A 20,688-nucleotide genomic window follows, 5' to 3' on the forward strand; every position below is an offset into this window, starting at 1 on the left:
CAGTAAATGCCAGCTTTCAAAGATCTATTTAATAGTTACCTATGGCCTTCTGTGTCTCAAGTCTTGTGCTAGTTTTGAGAGTACAGAGATGGATCTGTTGTTAGTCTCTCTCTTCGAAGAGTTTCCATGGTGCTTAGTGGCAAGACACACAGAGAAATGTCAGAGCTCTCCCCAAGACATGGATCAGGTTCTAGTGTTAGTGTGTTAGTCACTCAGTCGTGTTTGACTCTGCGACCCCATGGGCTGTAGCCGGCAAGGCTCCTGTGTCCGTGGAATTCTCCAGACAAGGATACTGGAGTGGGTTGCCCTTCCCTTTTCCAAGGGATCTTCCCAACCATACTTCCTCCAGGGGGTCTTCCTGACCTAGGGATCAAAGCCTGGTCTCCTGCATTGCAGGCAGATTCTTTACTCTCTGAGTCACCAGGGAAGCCCAGACCAGGTGCTAAGGGCCATCAAAAGGAGTGTGACTCTGCAGCTTGGGAGCATCAGCCAGGTTGTCCTTCATTCCTGTACTCCAACAGCTCTCACAAGCGACCCCTTCAAAGGATACTTGGGACTTTCTGGAGACATTTTTGATTGTTACAACTGGGGGAGGGGGAGATGTGCTATAATGTCTAGTGGGTCAAGGCCAGGGATGCTGTTCAACTTCCTAGAATGCACATCGACTTAAAAAATAGTCACAACCTAAAAGTTGAGACTTAGGTTTTATTTGGTGGAAGACACTTGCTCCTTGGAAGAAAAGCTATGAGAAACCTACACAACATATTAAAAAGCAGAGGTATTACTTTACTGACAAAGGTCCATCTAGTCAAAGCTATGGTTTTCCCAGGAGTCATATATGAAAGTGAGAGTTGGACCATAAAGAAAGCTAAGTGCCGAAGAATTGATGCTTTTCAACTGTGGTGTTGGAGAAGACTCTTGAGATTCCCTTGGACTGTAAGGAGATCCAACCAGTCCGTCCTAAAGGAGATGAGTCCTGGACGGATGCTGAAGCTGAAACTCCAATACTTTGGCCACCTGATGCGAAGAACTGACTCATTAGAAAAGATCCTGATGCCCGGGAAAATTGAAGGCAGGAGGAGAAGGGGATGATAGAGGATGAGATGGTTGGATGGCATCACTGACTGGATGGACATGAGTTTGAGAAAGCTCCGGGAGTTGGTGATGGACAGGAAAGCCTGGTGTGCTGCAGTCCATGGAGTTGCAAAGATTCGGACACAACTGAGTGACTGAATTGAATTGAAGGAAGCCCAGGCATTATCTCTAGCAGCCTTGAGCGAATGACTCAGTGGAGGTGAGGGGAGGATCCAGGTTATATAGACTATATAGAAGTTTTGTAATAAGGGCAGGTAGTGTGAACATCAAAAGGTTACTATTAAAGAAAACCAAATATCCCAAGTTAAGGAATTCAGGGCTTTTCTGTGTGTGGGAAGATACAGGAATCTGGGCTCACTGAAATCTTTCCTTTCATAGGCACCTCACATATCTTGGGCCAGTTTCCTGTGTGTTTCACATGCCTGAACTCCCTTGGGGCTCACTGTTGTTGTTTTTCAGTGACTAAGTCGTGTCTGACTCTTTGTGGCCCCATGGACTGCAGCACACCAGGCTTTCCTGTCTTTCACTATCTCCCAGAGTCTGCTCAAACTCATGTCCATTGGGTTGGTGATGCCATCCAAACATCTCATCCTTTGTCTCCCCATTCTTTTCCTGCTCTCAATCTTTCCCAGCATCAAGGTATTTTCCAATGAGTCGGCTCTTTGTGTCAGGTGGCCAAAGTACTAGAGCTTCAGCTTTAGCATCAGTCCTTCCAATGATTATTCAGGGTTGATTTCCTTTAGGATTGACTGGTTTGATCCTCTTTCTGTCCAAGGGACTCTCAAGAGTCTTCTCCAGCATCACAACTAGAAAGCATTAGTTCTTCAGCACTCAACCTTTATGACCCAGCTTGCACATCTGTACATGTGAGTTCCTACAGGGCTCACCGTAGGGAACGGGTATAGTCTGATGGCTGCTAGAAGGTATTCTTCTCCTTCCAGAGTGCCTTAGGGCTCACCAGCTCACATTGGAGGGCTGCAATTGCCAATGATTGTGACCTGCTTGTTTACTGATATGGCAGGAAATAGTCCATCTCTCATACAGAATAGACCCCACTGCAAAGATGAGCCAGCTTCAGATGTCAGCAGTGCCAAGGAGGATAAACCCTGCAGTATTTACTTAACAAGTGCTTCCCTGGCGGCTCAGTGGTAAAGAATCCACCTGCCACTGCAGGAGACGTGGTTCAGTTCCAGGGTTGGAAAGATCCCCTGGAGGAGGAAATGGCCCACTCCCATATTTTTGCCTGGGAAATCCCATTGACAGAGGAGCCTGGCAGGCTACAGTCCACGGGGTCTCAAAGAGTCGGCCATGACTGAAGTGACTTAGCACACACACAAGGGGAAGTCACTATAGTAAGGTTAGGACTAGATGCAAGCAAATCCCCTTGACAACTAAATTTAAGGGACCACCACACAATTCAGTGGCCAAGAAAAATCACATTTCATGCAATATTTTTAAAAATCAAAAGTAATGTAAAAAATTCACAGTAAACAGAGTATCAGCATTTTAAACAAAGATGGGCTACAGCTCTGCACTTTCATCAACCTGCCTCAGTCTTCTTGCTCTGATTCAGCCCTTGGAGTCTAGAGTATGACTCTTAATTCTATGTACATTCACTAAGTTCAACTTCTTTGGTTGTTTTTAATTTGTAAATTAAATTAATGCCATGTAAAAATTCATAAATTTGTAAAGCAATTAATACAAAATATGGTAAACGATTAAAAATACAGTTTATTAAATTTCAGAATACAATGACATTAGTCAAACTAGAATGAGTTGATTTTTTTCTTTAGTGATCCCAGGGAAGCACACTTACCCTTCTTGGATATAATTCAGAAGTCACCTATGCTGTCTATACTCTCATATTCACATGGTCTGATTCTTACCCATTTTCCAGGATGATCAGTGTATTCTAAGATGTCTCCAGATTTGTGATCAGTCATGGCCCACTGGCTATACCCTGGGGCTTGTGTTAGCCACTTAGTCATCCATTGTACATAACTCTTTCAAAAGAGGCAGTCCTTACCATCTGGGACTTCTTCACAATTTATAGTAGAGACAAAGGATGTTTCCAAATATTGCTAGTGAACTAACATGATTCTTTCAATACAACCCAGGAGGCTGACTTTATAATAGGAGTCAAAATTATTTTTAGCTCAAGACACTTTGTATTTAAACACAACACTCTTTTTATATTAATACACCTGCTAACAAAACCAAACACAAAAAGCATATAGCCTGTTTCATTAAACTTAAGACTTGTCTCTCCAGGCCCTCATATCGGGTGTTTCTTCCTAACCGCCTGAGAGCAGCATATTTTAAGCTTTGGCTTCATTTCATTGATGTCTGCTAAAGTTGGTCTCTTCTTTCCAATCTAGGTTTTCATCCCTTCCTGGAACAGACTGGCCTCCCCTCCTCATAACCCTAAGAAATGAATGCCTCTGAGCCCTAGCTCCAATTTAATGAATTCTTTTTTTTCCACTTAAGGGGCAAGCAGCTGATAGAGAGCCAAGTAGGAGCCAGCTCTTGCTTATAAGGTGGCTGAATAGAGGTCACTCATTTTCTGCAGGCTCAACTCTATGCTGTTATTGTTGTTTAGTTGCTAAAAGTGGTGTCCAACTCTTTGGGACCCCATGGACTGTAGCCCACCAGGCTCCTCTGCCCATGGGATTTCCCATGCAAGAGTACAGGAATGGGTTGCCATTTCCTTCTCCAGGGGATCTTCCCGACCCAGGGATTGAACAACCCAGGTCTCCTATATTGCAGGAGGATTTTTACTGAGCCACTTGGGAAGCCCGTGGCTTGAACAAATAGCTCAATCTATCAGATTTTCATTTTCCTCCACTCAAAAATATGGGTAACAATAGATGTGGGTGTAACATATGCATGCATGCGTCAGTCGCTGAATCGTGTTCAATTCTTTGCAACCTCACAGAGTAGCTTGCCAGGCTCCTCTGTCTGTGGGATTTATTTTTCAGGTCAGAGTATTAGAATGGGTTGCCATTCCTGCTCCAGGGGATCTTCCTGACCCAGGGATCGAACCTGTATCTCCTGCATTTGCAGGCAGATTCTTTACCTCCTGAGCCATCAGGGAAGCCCATAAATACAGATATATATGGATGTATTTTGTGAGTTTGAGAAGCTAACATATATGAAATCTACCACAATGTATGACAAACTGCAAGCACTCATATATGATAGATATTCTTAAGATCCCTGTTTTAAAATCTCTTCTGCCTCCAACTTGAGGTCTGGTCTCACCCCAAGTTAAAACTTTACATCCCATGGAAGGCCCCCTTCCTGGATCCTCAGTCATATCATCCTCAAACATCAGCATGGGAATCAGATAGATCTAAATTTCCCCATGAGTCCCCCCCGCCCCCCGCCCCCTGCCTTTATTTTGGCTGTGTTTGGTCTTCATTGCAGCATGCAGGCTCCCTAGCTGTGGTGCATGGGCTTAGTTGCCCCAAGGCATGTGGGATCTTAGTTCCCTGACCAAGGATTGAACCCACGTCCCTGCATTGGTAGGAGGACTATTTACCACTGGACTACCAGTGAGGTTCCCCCCATAAGTCTTTTATTCACCAGTTGTGTGACCTCCACCCACATTTCTCATCTGCATAATGGGAGTATCCAAAAGTAGCCTCTGACCTCTGCACCTGTTTTTAGATAGCACTTTACCCTTGAACATACACCCCAAAGAGAAACAACTGATACACAGTCATGAGAAATTAATATTTTACTTAATGTATGTGCAGGAAAGGGGAAAAAGAATTTTCATAATATGTCAGCTAGAAACATCCTTTTAACACATTTTAGGTTCTTACTTAAGAACTGACCCTCCTGTTCTTTTTTCTTTCCCCCTCCTTTCTCTCTCTCCCTCCTCTCATTCACTCTATTTCTCTCCTATTTCACTCCCTCTTCCTCTCTAGTTCCCTTTCTAAATCCCTTACATTTCCTCTCTTTCTTCTTCCTCATATGGAATTAGACCTCTTATCAACAGTTTCATTCTATCTCTCTCTCCCAGATTTGACCCCATTTCCGATTATCCAAAAAAAAAAAAAAATTATGGCCTGCACTGGGTCTATACGGCTGCTTGCAGACTTTCTCTAGTTGCGGAGAGTGGGGGCTACTCTTTACCTTGGGGCCTGGGCTTCTCACTGAGGTCGCTTCTCTAGTCACGGAGCACAGGCTCTAGGTGCGTGGGCTTCAGTAGTTGTGGCCCACATCACTAGATCGCTGGCTCAGTAACTGTGGTGCAAAGGCTTAGTTGCCTCATGACATGAGAAATCTTTTCAGACCGGGGAGGAAACCCTTGTCTCCTGTGTTGGCAGGTGGATTCTTAACCATTGGACCACCACGGAAGTCCCCCATTTCCTATTTATCCAATGTATTTTACAGAAGAATTTAAAATACTCCCATTCACTAGTTCATTCTCTTTTTCTTTCCACCTGCATTCTGACCTACTTCACTCAGCTCAGCTCAAGACAGAAAACCTCTGGTAGGTCTATCCATTCCAGAGATAGTATGGAAATGTAAATAGCAGACCATTATCTTAGAAACAAATAGTGTTCTTGTTTCACATGTGTTGTAACTAAGATGATGACAATTAAAAGACATTGGAGGGAACTTCTCTGGTGGCTCAGATGGGAAAGAATCTGCCTGCCATTCAGGAGACCAGGGTTCCATCCCTGGGTCAGGAAGATCTCCTGAAGAAGGAAATGGCAACCCGCTCTGGTATTCTTGCCTAGAGAATCCCATGGAGAGTGGAGCCTGAGGGCTCCAGTCCATGGAGTCATAAAGATTCATACACGACTGAGTGGTAGCACACTCTCCCTGGTGGCCCACTGGTTAAGACTTTGCCTTTCCAGTGCAGGAGCTGTGGGTTTCAACCTTGGTCAGGGGGCTAAGATCCCACATGTCTTGCAGCCACAAAATCAAAACATAAAATAGAAGCAATATTGTAAAAACTTGAACAAAGACTTTTAAAATGGTCCACCTCAAAAAAAAAAAAATTTAAAAAGACATGTAACACAGTGCTTCATACATAAAACTGCTTAGTGTTTGGGTGGTACTTACTGGGCTGGCCAAAATGCTCCTTTAGGTTTTCTATAACATCTTACAACCATTTTGGCCAACCCAATATTATCAGCTTCACAGTTATCTTTTTATTTTTATTTTATATGAAAATCTTCTCTTGCTTGCCCATTCAAGACAATCCACCTGCATCTGTGCCTCCACACCCATCTGATGCTCCCCATCTGCTTATAGATAGATTACCATTCTAAGGCATAGATAATGAGACAGATTTTATCACATGAGGTATAAAAAAGAGATCATGATGGCTCAAGTCTATGCAAGAGGGAGACAAAAAAATTGAGGCAAAACAAATATCCAGTATGTATCAAACTCTATGAAGTGTGGGTATACTCACAAACCTCTATCCTTACAACAGTTCTAAGGAGATAGACATTATTATACCAGCCCTTTGTTCATATTTCTCCACCACCCAGCTGGCCATTAGAAGCCTAGAGAAGAGAATTTTCTGTGGAAGCTTCTCTGAATGGCAATCTTCAGCTCCTTATTCCTCAGACTGAATATGATGGGGCTAAGAAAGGGGGTGAAGACTGTGTAGGTGGTGGCCAGCAGAGTGTTACTGTCGATAGAATGGGGGCCCTTGGGCTTGAGGTAGATGATGGAGGCAAAACTGTAGTGCACGACCACTATGGTGAGGTGGGAGACACAGGTGGAGAAGGTCTTGTGCCGGCCCTCACTGGAGGGGATCCTCAGGATGGCAGCCACGATGAAGACATAGGAGAGGAAAATGAGGAATAAGCACCCCATCAAGGCTGTGACACAGACCAGGATCACACCCGTGGTGACAGTGGCTGTCCCCTTCCCACAGGCCAACTTCAAGAGGGCAAACACGTGACAGCCATAATGGTGAATCTCATTAGACCCGCAAAAGGTGAGGTGAAAAACTATCAATGTCAGTATCATCCCCATGACTGAGCCACCAGCCCAGCACCAGGACACAAGATGGGCACAGTCACGGGTGCTCATGAGCACGTTGTAGCGCAGGGGGTGGCAGATGGCCACGTAGCGGTCGTAGCCTATGATCATGAGCAGGAAGGCGTGGGTGAAGCCAAACATAAAGGAGAAGAACATCTGGCTGGCACAGGCCACAAAGGTGATGGAGTGGTGGGTGGACAGCATGTCTGCCAGCATGCGAGGGGTGGCTGCAACAGTGAACAGGATCTCAGAGATGGAGAGGGCACCCAGGAAGAGGTACATGGGGGTGTGTAGCCTGTGCTCCCTCCAGATGGTGACGATGATGAGCAGGTTCCCCAGCAGTGTGAACAGGTACATCATCAGGAACAGCAGGAAGAAGGTGGGCAGGAGATGCTAAGGGAAGTTGGAGAAGCCGATGAGGATGAATTCAGACACCATGCTGTAGTTCTGTCCAGACGAGGATGCTGCACCTGGGGAGATCAGAAAGAGAATCAACAATGGTTAAAGCATAGGCTCTGATGTAGATCAAATGGAAATTTAAGAGCTGTGTACTATTTTACATGTTCTTAATTTATCTGGGTCTCACCATCTTCATCAGTAAAATGGGTGAAATCATAATACTTCTTACTATTCAGTCTTGCGATAAAGATAAACTGAGATTAAATGCTTACATATATCAAGTGCTTAAGACATAGTTTGGCCACTGGGTTCTCGTTATAATCTTTTCTTTCAAAAGTAAATCATAAAATAAATTCAGAAATATTTCTAATTGAATAGTTCAAACATCAAATATCAAAGTTTTAGGGTAAAATAATATTGGAGTTAAACATACAAATTTAGATATTTTATTAAGAAATTTTATCCAGGAAAAAAATGTGCTTAAATAAAGTCAAATTAGGTTATTGGAAAAGATTAATAAGATAGAGAGATAGAAAGAGAAGATACTAACAACTAAACATGAAATTAAAATTAGGAAGTAAATATAAATATAATGAATATTGGAAATTAACAAAAATAGTAAAACAGTATGTCAACAAATACGAAACTCTAGATGAAATGAATGAACTCTTAAAAGAATGTAAAATTCCAAAAATGGCACAAGAAAAATTAGGGGTCCCAGATACATAAATATTTTTTAAAAGTTTTAGTTAAAAAGCTTTCCTCCCTAAAATCATTTCCCCAATTGGGTTTGCAAGTAAGCTCTCTAAACTTTTGAGGAACAGTGGGTGAGTATCATATGCATGTTCTTCAGCAAACAGAAAATACATGAAATTGTCCAGCTCATTGCATCAAGTTAATACACTCTTGATTCTAAAACCAGGCAAGAATATTTGTAAGAGAAGATAAACATGAGCTTATTTATCTACTCATGCAGATTTAAAAATTCATAGTAGGATATAACCCAGTACAATCTCATGGTAGTAAAAATAATATATTATGGTCACGTAGCTTTGATTTATCCTATTAATGACAAGGATGGTTCAACATCAGAAAATCTATCATGTGATTCACTATATGAATAAGCTATAAAAGAAAAATCATTTATTTATTACTATTCCAAATAAGGCAGGAATAATGTTCTAATATTTAACTTTTATTCACATTAAAAAAAAGAAAAAAACTCTTTTGACCGTGTGGGAAGGTGACTTTCATAGCAAGATTAAGGATAAATACTACAATGTCTGAAAAAGAAAGGATATATGTATATAGGGATCTTCTTGATAGCTTAGATGGTAAAGAATCCACCTGCAATGCAAGAGACCCAGTTTCTTTCTTTTTTTTTTTTTACTTTTATTATTATTTTTTAAAATTTTATTTTATTTTATAACTTTATATAATTGCATTAGTTTTGCAAAACATCAAAATGAATCTGCCACAGGCACACATGTGCTCCCCATCCTGAACCCTCCTCCCCCCTCCCTCCCCACACCACCCCTCTGGGTCGTCCCAGTGCACCAGCCCCAAGCATCCAGCATCGCGCATCGAACCTGGACTGGCAACTCGTTTCCTACATGATATTTTACATGTTTAAATGTCATTCTCCAAAATCTTCCCACCCTCTCCCTCTCCCACAGAGTCCATAAGACTGTTCTATACATCAGTGTCTCTTTTGCTGTCTCGTACACCGGGTTATTGTTACCATCTTTCTAAATTCCATATATATGCGTTAGTATACTGTATTGGTGTTTTTCCTTCTGCCTTACTTCACTCTGTATAATAGGCTCCAGTTTCATCCACCTCATTAGAACTGATTCAAATGTATTCTTTTTAATGGCTGAATAATACTCCATTGTGTATATGTACCACTGCTTTCTTATCCATTCATCTGCTGATGGACATCTAGGTTGCTTCCATGTCCTGGCTATTATAAACAGTGCTGCGATGGACATTGGGGTACACGTGTCTCTTTCAATTCTGGTTTCCTCAGTGTGTATGCCCAGCAGTGGGATTGCTGGATCATAAGGCAGTTCTATTTCCAGTTTTTTAAGGAATCTCCACACTGTTCTCCATAGTGGCTGTACTAGTTTGCATTCCCACCAACAGTGTAAGAGAGTTCCCTTTTCTCCACACCCTCTCCAGCATTTATTATTTGTAGACTTTTGGATCACAGCCATTCTGACTGGTGTGAAATGGTACCTCATAGTGGTTTTGATTTGCATTTAAGAGACCCAGTTTCAATACCTGGGTCAAGAAGATACCTTGGAGAAGAGAATGGCCAGCCACTCCAATATTGTTGCTTGGAGAATTCCATGGACAGAGGAGCCCGGTTATGGTCCATGGGGGTCACGGAGAGTTGGACATGACCAAGCAACTAAGACTTTCACTTTTTCACATGTACACATACAGCTGATTCACTTTGCTGTACAGCAGAAGCTATTATAACATAGTGAAGCGACTGAATTCCAATAAAAATAAGTTTAAGAAAAGAAAATACACCACAAAGCCAGCAAGTAGTGTACTAATGGGGAAACTAGATGCATTATTTTAGGATCAAGAACAAGCCAAGCATACTTACTGTCTCTGTTGTTCTTTAACATGGAACTGAATGTCATGAGGGGTGCTACAAGGGAAAAAAGAAGATACATAAGGATTGGAAGGGAAGACCTGAGCATCTATCTAGAAAAGATAGAAGAATAAAGATGTAACATGTTAGAACAATAAGAGATCACAAGGCTACATAAAGAAAGGTCAACTTCCAAAGATTCATGATCTTTCTCATAATATTATATCTAATAATCATTCAAAGTATACAATTTTAGTTAAAATTAAGATAAAACTCCCAATAGCAACAGCAGCTATACAGAAACCACTCTCAAGCATTTTTGTCCCAGGATATCTTTACACTAAAAAATTACTGAGGCTCCTAAAGGGTTTTTGTTTGAGTGGATCATAACTATCAATTTTTACAATGTTAGAAATTAAAACCAAGAATTAAAAATATTTAATTATTAGTATATTTAAAAGAACACTAAGAAAACTAGCCTTTCCTTGGAGAAGGAAACGGCAAACCACTCCAGTGATCTTGCCTGGAGAATCCCAGGGACAGGGGAGACTGGTGGCTGCTGTCTATGGGGTCACACAGTGTCGGACACGACTGAAGTGTCTTAGCAGCAATAAAACTAGCACACGCTAATTTAAGTAACATTTTTTAGTCAAGTAACATTTTCAGAAAAACTGAGAGTGAGAAGAATGGTTTTGTTACACTTTTTTTCGAATACATCTAATAACTGCCTTGTAGGAAACAGTTGGCTGGCAGTGTCTGCTTCTTCATTCAGTCTAAAACATGTTGTTTTAGTTGAAGTAGATGATGAAAAACATTCTCACTGGTCGAATAAGGATCTCACAGACCCACAGAAAAGTTGTCAGGGACCACCAGAAGTCTTCACATCACACTTGAAATATAACTGTTACAAAACAGCTGGAGTTAACCAGAAATGTAAATACTCCAAAGACTTGGATCTGAGAACCACTGACCCACAAACTGCAAAGGTCACCTATATAGGGTGAGAGCTAAAGACTCAGATGGACAAACTGAGAAGACCTCAGGCAGCCTCCCGAGATGGAGCTCTTCCCTAACGACCTTCTCCCCAGGACTGACCTCCATCCCCAGGCTGGGCAATGCTTCCCACAACTGTAGGGTTCTTCCTTCCTACCATTCCCTCCAGGTCTCCCTCAGCCTGGCCTGCCTTTTCCATGAAGTGGCCAGTAGGGAAGGGCAGAAGAATCTCTGCTGCTTGATGCTATCAGTGGTACCAATAGGCTGGGGTGGGATTGGACCTCCTAGAGCAGATACTGTCTGCTTATTTCTGCTGTAGCCTTTCCTGCTGGCTGCTCCCTAGGGTCTTTTCAGGATGCCAGCCTAGAAGATCTGTCCTTAGAGTCTGGAGAGGCTGGCAGGGGCCACAAGGGATCTTCAGGGACTGCTGCCTCTAAATTTCCTCCAAATATCCACACACAAAAAGACTCCCTGCTTTCTGTATTCCGAGAAATCTCAGCCCATGTTCAGGGCTGAGAAGCTCCCAGGCATTGAGGAGACTAGGTTGGACACAGATAATGTCATCAACTTGGGATCAAGGAAGGGTCAGAGGTATGGCGGGAGCTGGAGAAATCCCAAGTGGGAATCAATGACTCTGCCCTGGGGTGAGGGCAGCTGGAGGGCTTCCCAGACAAGGGTAATTGAGAGCTGAATCTTGGATACTGGTTTCTCTTGGGCATTTTAAGTATTCAACATCTTTGGTGAAATTGGATCATCTTCTCTTCTCAATCAAATTACACCCTATTCCCATGGTTCTGGTGACCTAGTCACATAGTCTGACATTCACATATGCGTCCTTGTTATGTTATAAAACACAAATATTTGGGGTTTTGGTGTTGTCCTTGGTCTCTGACCCTGTGATAAGAGTGTCTTTTGTATGCTAATGAGATGACTGGTGGCTGTGGGTTTATCCTTATAAAACGTCTTTTGTTTGCAACTCAAATATTTGACCTCATCTTTTAAGTTAACAATTTATATTCCACAGAGGAATGTGAATTCCTGGGTCCTCAATCATATATCCCCCCAAATCAGCTTGAAAGTCAAACAGATATACAGGTCCATAGGACTCTATTTATTCACATGTTATGTGACCTCCACCAACATTTCCTTTGTGCATAATGAAGATACCTGTAGGTGTCCTCTGATCTCTCTTTGTGCCATCTTGAGATAGCCCTCTGCCCTTTAAACACACTACCTAAAAATATACAACTTTAACACAGTAATGAGACATGTATGTGTTACTGAAAGTTAACATTCAGAAAATGAAGATCATGGCATCTGGTCCCATGACTTTCTGGGAAATAGATAGGGAAACAGTGGAAACAGTGTCAGACTTTATTTTTTTTGGGCTCCAAAATCACTGCAGATGATGACTGCAGCCATGAAATTAGAAGGCGCTTACTCCTTGGAAGGAAAGTTATGACCAACCTACATAGCATATTCAAAAGCAGAGACATTATTTTGCCAACAGAGGTCCATCTAGTCGAGGCTATGGTTTTTTCCTGTGGTCATGTATGGATGTGAGAGTTGGACTGTGACAAAGGCTGAGTGCCGAAGAATTGATGCTTTTGAACTGTGGTGTTGGAGAAGACTCTTGAGAGTCCCTTGGACTGCAAGGAGATCCAACCAGTCCATTCTGAAGGAGATCAGCCCTGGGATTTCTTTGGAAGGAATGATGCTAAAGCTGAAACTCCAGTACTTTGGTCACCTCATGCGAAGAGTTGATTCATTGGAAAAGACTCTGATGCTGGGAGGGATTGGGGGCAGGAGGAGAAGGGGACAACAGAGGATGAGATGGCTGGATGGCATCACTGACTTGATGAACGTGAGTCTGAGTGAACTCCAGGATTTGGTGATGGACAGGGAGGCCTGGTGTGCTGTGATTTATGAGGTCGAAAAGAGTCGGACACGACTGAGTGACTGAACTGAACTGAACTGAACTGAGGTGTGGGAAAAAGATTTCTGTAAGACATGAGAGAACAACACACTTTTAATATGTGTACATGCTTACCTAAGCGTTGATGCCTCTTCCCTTTCTCCTTCCCTCTATCACCCTTCTTTCTCCTCTAAATCACTCTTTCTTTCTTACTTTCTCTCCCTCCTGCAATTTCGCTTCTACGTCTTCTCTCTCATAGCCCTGTAGTTAATAAACAATTGCCATGGAGACAAATAATTTGTTCTTTTTTTTAACATTTGTCATAGCTAAAAAATAGTTATAAAACTCTGGACATGGTGCTTGATATAGAGAAAATTTTCAATGTTTGTTGGTTTTTATAATTATTTTCTGTTGTTGTTTTTTATTTTACATTAGTGGGTAAAGAGAAAAATTAAGTCTTTTCTTGCTTTTCCATTCAGAAAAAACCATGGGCATCAAGGCCAACACTCATTCATGGGATGCTCCCTGCTTGACCGTAGATACATGTTCTAAGCCATAGATTATGGGATGGAGTTTATCACACAGTGTCCTGAAAGAGTGGTGCCAGAAGGACTGCAAATGGAGGAAAAATAAATAGCTAGTATGGAATGTAGATATTTTAACACATCTGAATCCTTACCATAGTTCTACGGAGACAAATATTATGATCCTAGCCATTTTCTTCACCACCCAACTGGTCATCAGGAGTTTAGAGAAGAGAATTTTCTGCGGAAGCTTCTCTGTACGGCGTTCTTCAGCTCCTTATTCCTGAGACTGACAATGATGGGGCTAAGAAAGGGGGTGAAGACTGTGTAGGTGGTGGCCAGCAGAGTGTTACTGTCCATAGAATGAGGGCCCTTGGGTTTGAGGTAGATGATGGAGGCAAAACCGTAGTGCACAACCACTATGGTGAGGTGGGAGACACAGGTGGAGAAGGTCTTGTGCCGGCCCTCAGTGGAGGGGATCCTCAGGATGGCAGCCACAATGAAGACATAGGAGAGGACGATGAACAATAAGCACCCCATCAGGGCTGTGACACAGTTCATGATCACACCCATGGTGACAGAGGCTGTCTCCTTTCCACAGGCCAACTTCAACAGGGCAAGGACATGACAGGCAAAATGGTAAATCTTATTAGACCTACAGAAAGTGAGATGGAAAACGATCAGTGTCGCCATCATCCCCATGACTGAGCCTCCAGCCCAGCACCAGGACACAAGACGGGCACAGTCACGGGTGCTCATGAGCACGTTGTAGCGCAGGGGGTGGCAGATGGCCACGTAGTGGTCGTAGCCCATGATCATGAGCAGGAAGGAGAGAGTGAAGCCAAACATAAAGGAGAAGAACATCTGGCTGGCACAGGCCACAAAGGTGATGGAGCGGTGGGTGGAGAGCATGTCTGCCAGCATGCGAGGAGTGGCTGCAACAGTGAACAGGATCTCGGAGATGGAGAGGGCACACAGGAAGAGGTACATGGGGGTGTGGAGGCTGCACTCTCTCCAGATGGTGCCCATGATGAGCAGGTTCCCCAGCAGTGTGAACAGGTACATCAGCAGGAACAGCAGGAAGAAGGTGGGCAGGACATGCTGAGGGAAGTTGGAGAAGCTGATGAGGATGAATTCAGACACCATGCTGTAGTTCTGTCCAGACGAGGATGCTGCATCTGGGGAGATCAGAAGCAAGATGAAGGCCCAGTGGTTAAAACAGAGGTTCAAAAATAGGTTAAATTATAATTGAAGACTTCTGTACTATATAACTGCCTTCTTATCTTTTCTGGGTCTCTGAATTTTCATTAGTAAGATGGAATAAATCATAATAGCTGTTATCATTCCATAATGTGATAAAAATAAAATGAGATCAGTATATTCAATGCTGAAGACATAGTTTAGCTTCTGGGTTTTCCACAGTGTCTACAACATGAAAAGTTTTCATTTTTTGGAGGCATTGAAGACAAAAATAGATGATCAGGATCATATTCTCTTGAATAATTTGCCTGTTGTAGGAAATACTTATCTGGTTCTCAAGGCTGTAAAATGTTTTTCCTCTGAGAATCTTTGTCTTTTAATTGATAATTTATTACATTCATATTTATTTTAATACTATATTAATGGAACTGTTTTTTCTGTGTTGTTTCATATTGATATTTACTATTCTAAATGAGCTGAACAGAAAAGTTTGAAAACAAATGGATGGAAGAATATATGCCAGAAAAAATGTACCAAGTGACAGCTGAGGGAGTAATTTTGAAAACAGACAAAATGAAATTTAAAGAAACAGTAATTATCTTCCATTTACAATTGCAACTCAAAGCATCAAGTTTCCCTGGAGAAATCTTCTGAGAAAGAAACCAAGCTTAGGACATCTTGTGCCAGTGTGAAAGAGGACATCTTGTGCCAGTGTGAAAGAAAACTTTCAGTCAGTAATGGCTTAATGTTAAATGCATGCCAGAACCATATTGCAAATGTGCCCACTAAGCTGATGCCAGAAAGAAGGATCTTTGTACAAAGAATGGAGGAACAAGCTAAATGACACCACGAAGATGCAATCAGACAAATCTAAAGATGGAACATGCTACAATTGATTTTGTAATGTAGATATCACTCTCACTAAAGAATATGGAAAATTCAAGGGACATAACAAGCAATTTTAATATACAGTCCTAGCTTGGATACTAGTTTAGATGAGCCAGTGTAAACTAATTTTAAGGCAACAGAGGAAATTTTCATTATGTTATGAATGAATAGTTAGGTGTAAATAATGTGAGATCATTATTAACTTAATTATTGAGCAGGCCAAAAAGTTTATTCAGGTTTTTCTGTAATATCTTATGGAAAAACCTGAATGAACTCTTTGGCAACCCAATATTAATTTTAAATGTGATCTTGTGATTTTGTGCATGATGAAAAGCATTCTTAGTTTAAACGCAGACTGAAATTAAAAATTACAGAGACACACACACACATTCACACTTCAAGAGAAAAAGAAAATTATTTTATTAAGTATAGAAGAACATCATAATGATTGACCTAAATATCACTAATCTATGTAACTATGTACTTTGGAATAGGAAGTAATAAATAATCAGCATAATTTCAGTGAATAGATATAAACAGGAAAAGATAAATCAATATGAGATAGATAGGTACAATATGTAGCTAGATTTGCTCAAAGTATAGAAAGGTAACTTATGAATTATTAATTAGAATGCAATTAATAATATTTGTAAATGGTGGCTTAGTAAAGAATCTGCCTACAATGTGTGAGACTTGGGTTCTATCCCTGGGTTGAGAAGATCCCCTAGAGAGGGCATGGTAACCCACTCCAGTATTCTTTCCTGGAGAATCCCCATGGACAGAGGTGCCTGGCAGGCTACAGTTCATGGGATTGCAAAGGGTTGGACATGACTGAGTGACTAAGCACAGAACAGCATAAATTAGTTATTGGATATATTTAGACTCTTCAATAAAGAGATATTAAACATTTTTTTAAAAGAGTTCATGGAACTTTTACAAAAACTGAACTTGTATATAGGACATAAAGACATTTTCCATGAATTTCAAGTATAAAAATGAGGTAGATTACAGTGCATTAAAAGTAGACATTGTTGTGCAGTAGCTTCTTAGATCCATTGTGTTTGGGAGCTAAAGGTTGTATTAAATAATACTTTGTAACAGTGGTAAAATGTAAAGTAAATTTTAATACTTTATAAAATTTTGTAATTAAATAATTCAAGCACATAATCACAACTTTTAAACTAAATTTGTACTATAAAAAAATACAAGAGGCAAGAACATACAATGGAGAAAAGACAATCTCTTTAACAAGTGGTGCTGGGAAAACTGGTCAACCACTTGTAAAAGAATAAAACTAGAGCACTTTCTAACACCATACACAAAAATAAACTCAAAATGGATTAAAGATCTAAATGTAAGACCAGAAACTATAAAACTCATAGAGGAGAACATAGGCAAAACACTCTCTGACACAAATCACAGCAGATTCCTCTATGACCCATCTCCCAGAGTAATGGAAATAAAAGCAAAATAAACAAATGGGACCTAATTCAACTTAAAAGCTTCTGCACAACAAAGGAAACTATAAGCAAGGTGAGAAGACAGCCTTCAGAATGGGAGAAAATAATAGCAAATGAAGCAACTGACAAACAACTATTCTCAAAAATATACAAGCAACTCCTACAGCTCAATTCCAGAAAAATAAATGACCCAACCAAAAAATGGGCCAAAGAACTAAATAGACATTTCTCCAAAGAAGACATACAGATGACTAACAAACACATGAATAGATGCTCAACATCACTCATTATCAGAGAAATGCAAATCAAAACCACTATGAGGTACCATTTCACGCCAATCAGAATGGCGTGAATCCAAAAGTCAGAATCAGAATCCAAAAGTCTACAAACAATAAATGCTGGAGAGGGAGTGGAGAAAAGGGAACCCTCTTACACTGTTGGTGGGAATGCAAACTAGTACAGCCACTATGGAGAACAGTGTGGAGATTCCTTAAAAAACTGGAAATAGAACTGCCTTATGATCCAGCAATCCCACTGCAGGGCATACACACTGAGGAAACCAGAATTGAAAGAGACACGTGTACCCCAATGTTCATCGCAGCACTGTTTATAATAGCCAGGACATGGAAGCAACCTAGATGTCCATCAGCAGATGAATGGAAAAAGAAAGCAGTGGTACAGATACACAATGGAGTATTACTCAGCCATTAAAAAGAATACATTTGAATCAGTTCTAATGAGGTGGATGAACTGGAGCCTATTATATAGAGTGAAGTAAGTCAGAAAGAAAAACATCAATACAGTCTACTAATGCATATATATGGAATTTAGAAAGATGGTAACAACAACCCTGTATACGAGACAGCAAAAGAGACACAGGTATATAGAACAGTTTTTTGGACTCTGTGGGAGAGGGAGAGGGTGGGATGATTTGGGAGAATGGCATTGAAAGATGTATAATATAACATATGAAATGAGTTGCCAGTCCAGGTTCGATGCACGATACTAGATGCTTGGGGCTGGTGCACTGGGACGACCCAGAGGGATGGTATGGGGAGGGAGGAGGGAGGAGGGTTCAAGATGGGGAACATGTGTATACCTGTGGCGGATTCATGTGGATACATGGCAAAACCAATACAATATTGTAAAGTTAAAAAGTAAAATAAAGTAAAAGGAATTAAAGAATTCTTGGATTATCTAAAAAAATAAAAATAAGTCTTTATAATACTTAATGAACACTAGTTATGGTGATTCTGTTATACACAGCAACAAGTGTAATCAAAAACCACAAGCAATTAACTAGACAAAGTAGCCAAAGTTAAAGGAAAAGAAAATATGTGTATTTATGTTTAAGTTGATGGACTTCCCTGGTAGCTCAGCTCATAAAAATCCCCCTGCAATGCAGGAGACCCTGGTTTGACTCCTGGGTTGGGAAGATCCCTTGGAGAAGTGATAGGCTATCCACTTCAGTATTCTTGGTCTTCCCTGGTGGCTCAGACAGTAAAGAATCTGCTTGCAATGCAGGAGACCTGGGTTCAATCCTTGGGTTGGGTAGGAGGAGGGCCCAACTGGAGGAGGGCATGACAACGCACTCCAGTATTTTTCCCTGGAGAATCCCTTAGAGGAGTCTGACCACCTGTAGTCCCTAGGGTTGCACAAAGTTGGATATGACTGAGTGACTAAGCACATGCACACACACGTTTAAGTTGAAGAGTAAACTATACCTCATTTGTCCTAAAGTTGAATTCAGTCCTTCTTTATAAGTTGAGCAGTAAAAACCTCTCATGTTAACATAAAGTGTGAGGATGTGGAAACAAGTCCAGTCAAACTGGAGAACCCTGAGCAGCCTCCTTTGCAGAATATATGGCAGGTTGCCTGTTATTCTTCACATATTTTATCTCATTCACTCTCTCATGTGAATGAGCCTCACAAAGAGGGATCAGGGCAGATTAACTCACAACCACTGCATCTGATAGAGGGGAGACTGAGGCTCAGAATGGTTGTATGACTCATCCAAGGTCACTCAACTTAGGCTTCCAATGTTTGTCTTTCCCTTCAGCCCTTCACACATCACTTTCCTGCAATATGATATATCCACCTCTTAGAATGGGCTTCCCAGGTGGCATTAATGGGAAAGAATCTGTCTGCCAACAGAGATGCAAGAGTCATGGGTTTGACCCCTGGGTTGAGAAGATACCCTGGAGAAGGAAATGGCAACCCCCTCCAGTATTCTTGCCTGGAAAAGTCCATGGGCACAGGAGCACGGAGGGCTACAATCCGTGGGAGTGCAAAGAGTGGCACACGACTGAAGCACTCATGCAACCTTCACACTTAGAGAAAAGTTGAAATAAGAGAGTTGCCGTGTGGTAAAGAATCTGCCTGCAATACAGGAGACCAGGGTTTGATCCCTGGGTCAGGAAGATCCTCTGGAGGAGGGCATGGCAACCCACTCCAGTATTCTTGCCTGGAGAATCCTGGGACAGAGGAGCCTGGTGGGCTATTGTCTATAGGGTTGCAGAATGAGACATGATGGAAGCTCCTTAACACACACGCATGCACCTGTTGGGATGGCTCAGAGAGTTAAATAACATCCTCTATGTAGTGCAACTGACCATGATTGGCACACAGTAAGGACCCAGTAAATGCCAGCTTTCAAAGATCTATTTAATAGTTACCTATGGCCTTCTGTGTCTCAAGTCTTGTGCTAGTTTTGAGAGTACAGAGATGGATCTGTTGCTAGTCTTCTCTACTTGAAGAGTTTCCATGGTGCTTAGTGGCAAGACACACAGAGAAATGTCAGAGCTCTCCCCAAGACATGGACCAGGTTCTACTGTTAGTGTCTTAGTCACTCAGTCGTGTTTGACTCTGTGACCCCATGGGCTGTAGCCGGCAAGGCTCCTGTGTCCGTGGAATTCTCCAGACAAGGATACTGGAGTGGGTTGCCCTTCCCTTTTCCAGGGAATCTTCCCAACCATTTCTTCCTCCAGGGGGTCTCCCTGACCCAGGGATCGAAGCCTGGTCTCCTGCATTGCAGGCAGATTCTTTACTCTCTGAGTCACCAGGGAAGCCCAGACCAGGTGCTAAGGGCCATCAAAAGGAGTGTTACTCTGCAGCTTGGGAGCATCATCCAGGTTGTCCTTCATTCCTGTACTCCAACAGCTCTCACAAGTGACCCCCTTCAAAGGACACTTGGGACTTTCTGGAGACATTTTTGATTGTTACAGCTGGGGAGGGGGAGATGTGCTATAATGTCTAGTGGGTCAAGGCCAGGGATGCTGTTCAACTTCCTAGAATGCACATCGACTTAAAAAATAGTCACAACCTAAAAGTTGAGACTTAGGTTTTATTTTGGAAGACACTTGCTCCTTGGAAGAAAAGCTATGAGAAACCTACACAACAAATTAAAAAGCAGAGGTATTACTTTACTGACAAAGGTCCATCTAGTCAATGTTATGGTTTTCCCAGTAGTCATGTATGGAAGTGAGAGTTGGACCATAAAGAAAGCTGAGTGCTGAAGAATTGATGCTTTTGAACTGTGGTGTTGGAGAAAACTCTTGAGATTCCCTTGGACTGTAAGGAGATCCAATCAGTCCATCC

The 20,688-nt window shown here is 41.7% G+C and overlaps 2 protein-coding genes across 2 annotated transcripts; both read right to left on the reverse strand.

The window, feature by feature from the left end:
- Nucleotides 1-6,615: 6,615 nt before the first annotated feature.
- On the reverse strand, nucleotides 6,616-7,498 carry LOC147368198 (olfactory receptor 10H4-like). Its single transcript, XM_086413532.1, has one exon. The coding sequence runs from the start codon at nucleotides 7,465-7,467 to the stop codon at nucleotides 6,616-6,618; it is 852 nt and encodes a 283-aa protein (XP_086269658.1). The 5' UTR covers nucleotides 7,468-7,498.
- A 6,261-nt stretch (nucleotides 7,499-13,759) lies between these two features.
- Nucleotides 13,760-14,713, reverse strand: LOC147368199 (olfactory receptor 10H3-like). The gene has a single exon (XM_086413421.1). It carries the CDS (start codon nucleotides 14,687-14,689, stop codon nucleotides 13,760-13,762), a length of 930 nt encoding a protein of 309 aa, XP_086269547.1. The 5' UTR covers nucleotides 14,690-14,713.
- Between the last annotated feature and the right edge of the window lie 5,975 nt (nucleotides 14,714-20,688).

This window comes from Bos grunniens, chromosome 7 (genome assembly GCF_055505025.1).
Source record: "Bos grunniens cultivar Pamir isolate PY7600 chromosome 7, Bosgru_T2T1.0, whole genome shotgun sequence".
NCBI classification, from domain to species: domain Eukaryota; kingdom Metazoa; phylum Chordata; class Mammalia; order Artiodactyla; family Bovidae; genus Bos; species Bos grunniens.

Bases quoted from the DNA above. Each gene is read 5' to 3' on its own strand.
- LOC147368198 (XM_086413532.1), bottom strand. From the start codon at position 7,467: ATGATGTACCTGTTCACACTGCTGGGGAACCTGCTCATCATCGTCACC.
- LOC147368199 (XM_086413421.1), bottom strand. From the start codon at position 14,689: ATGGTGTCTGAATTCATCCTCATCAGCTTCTCCAACTTCCCTCAGCAT.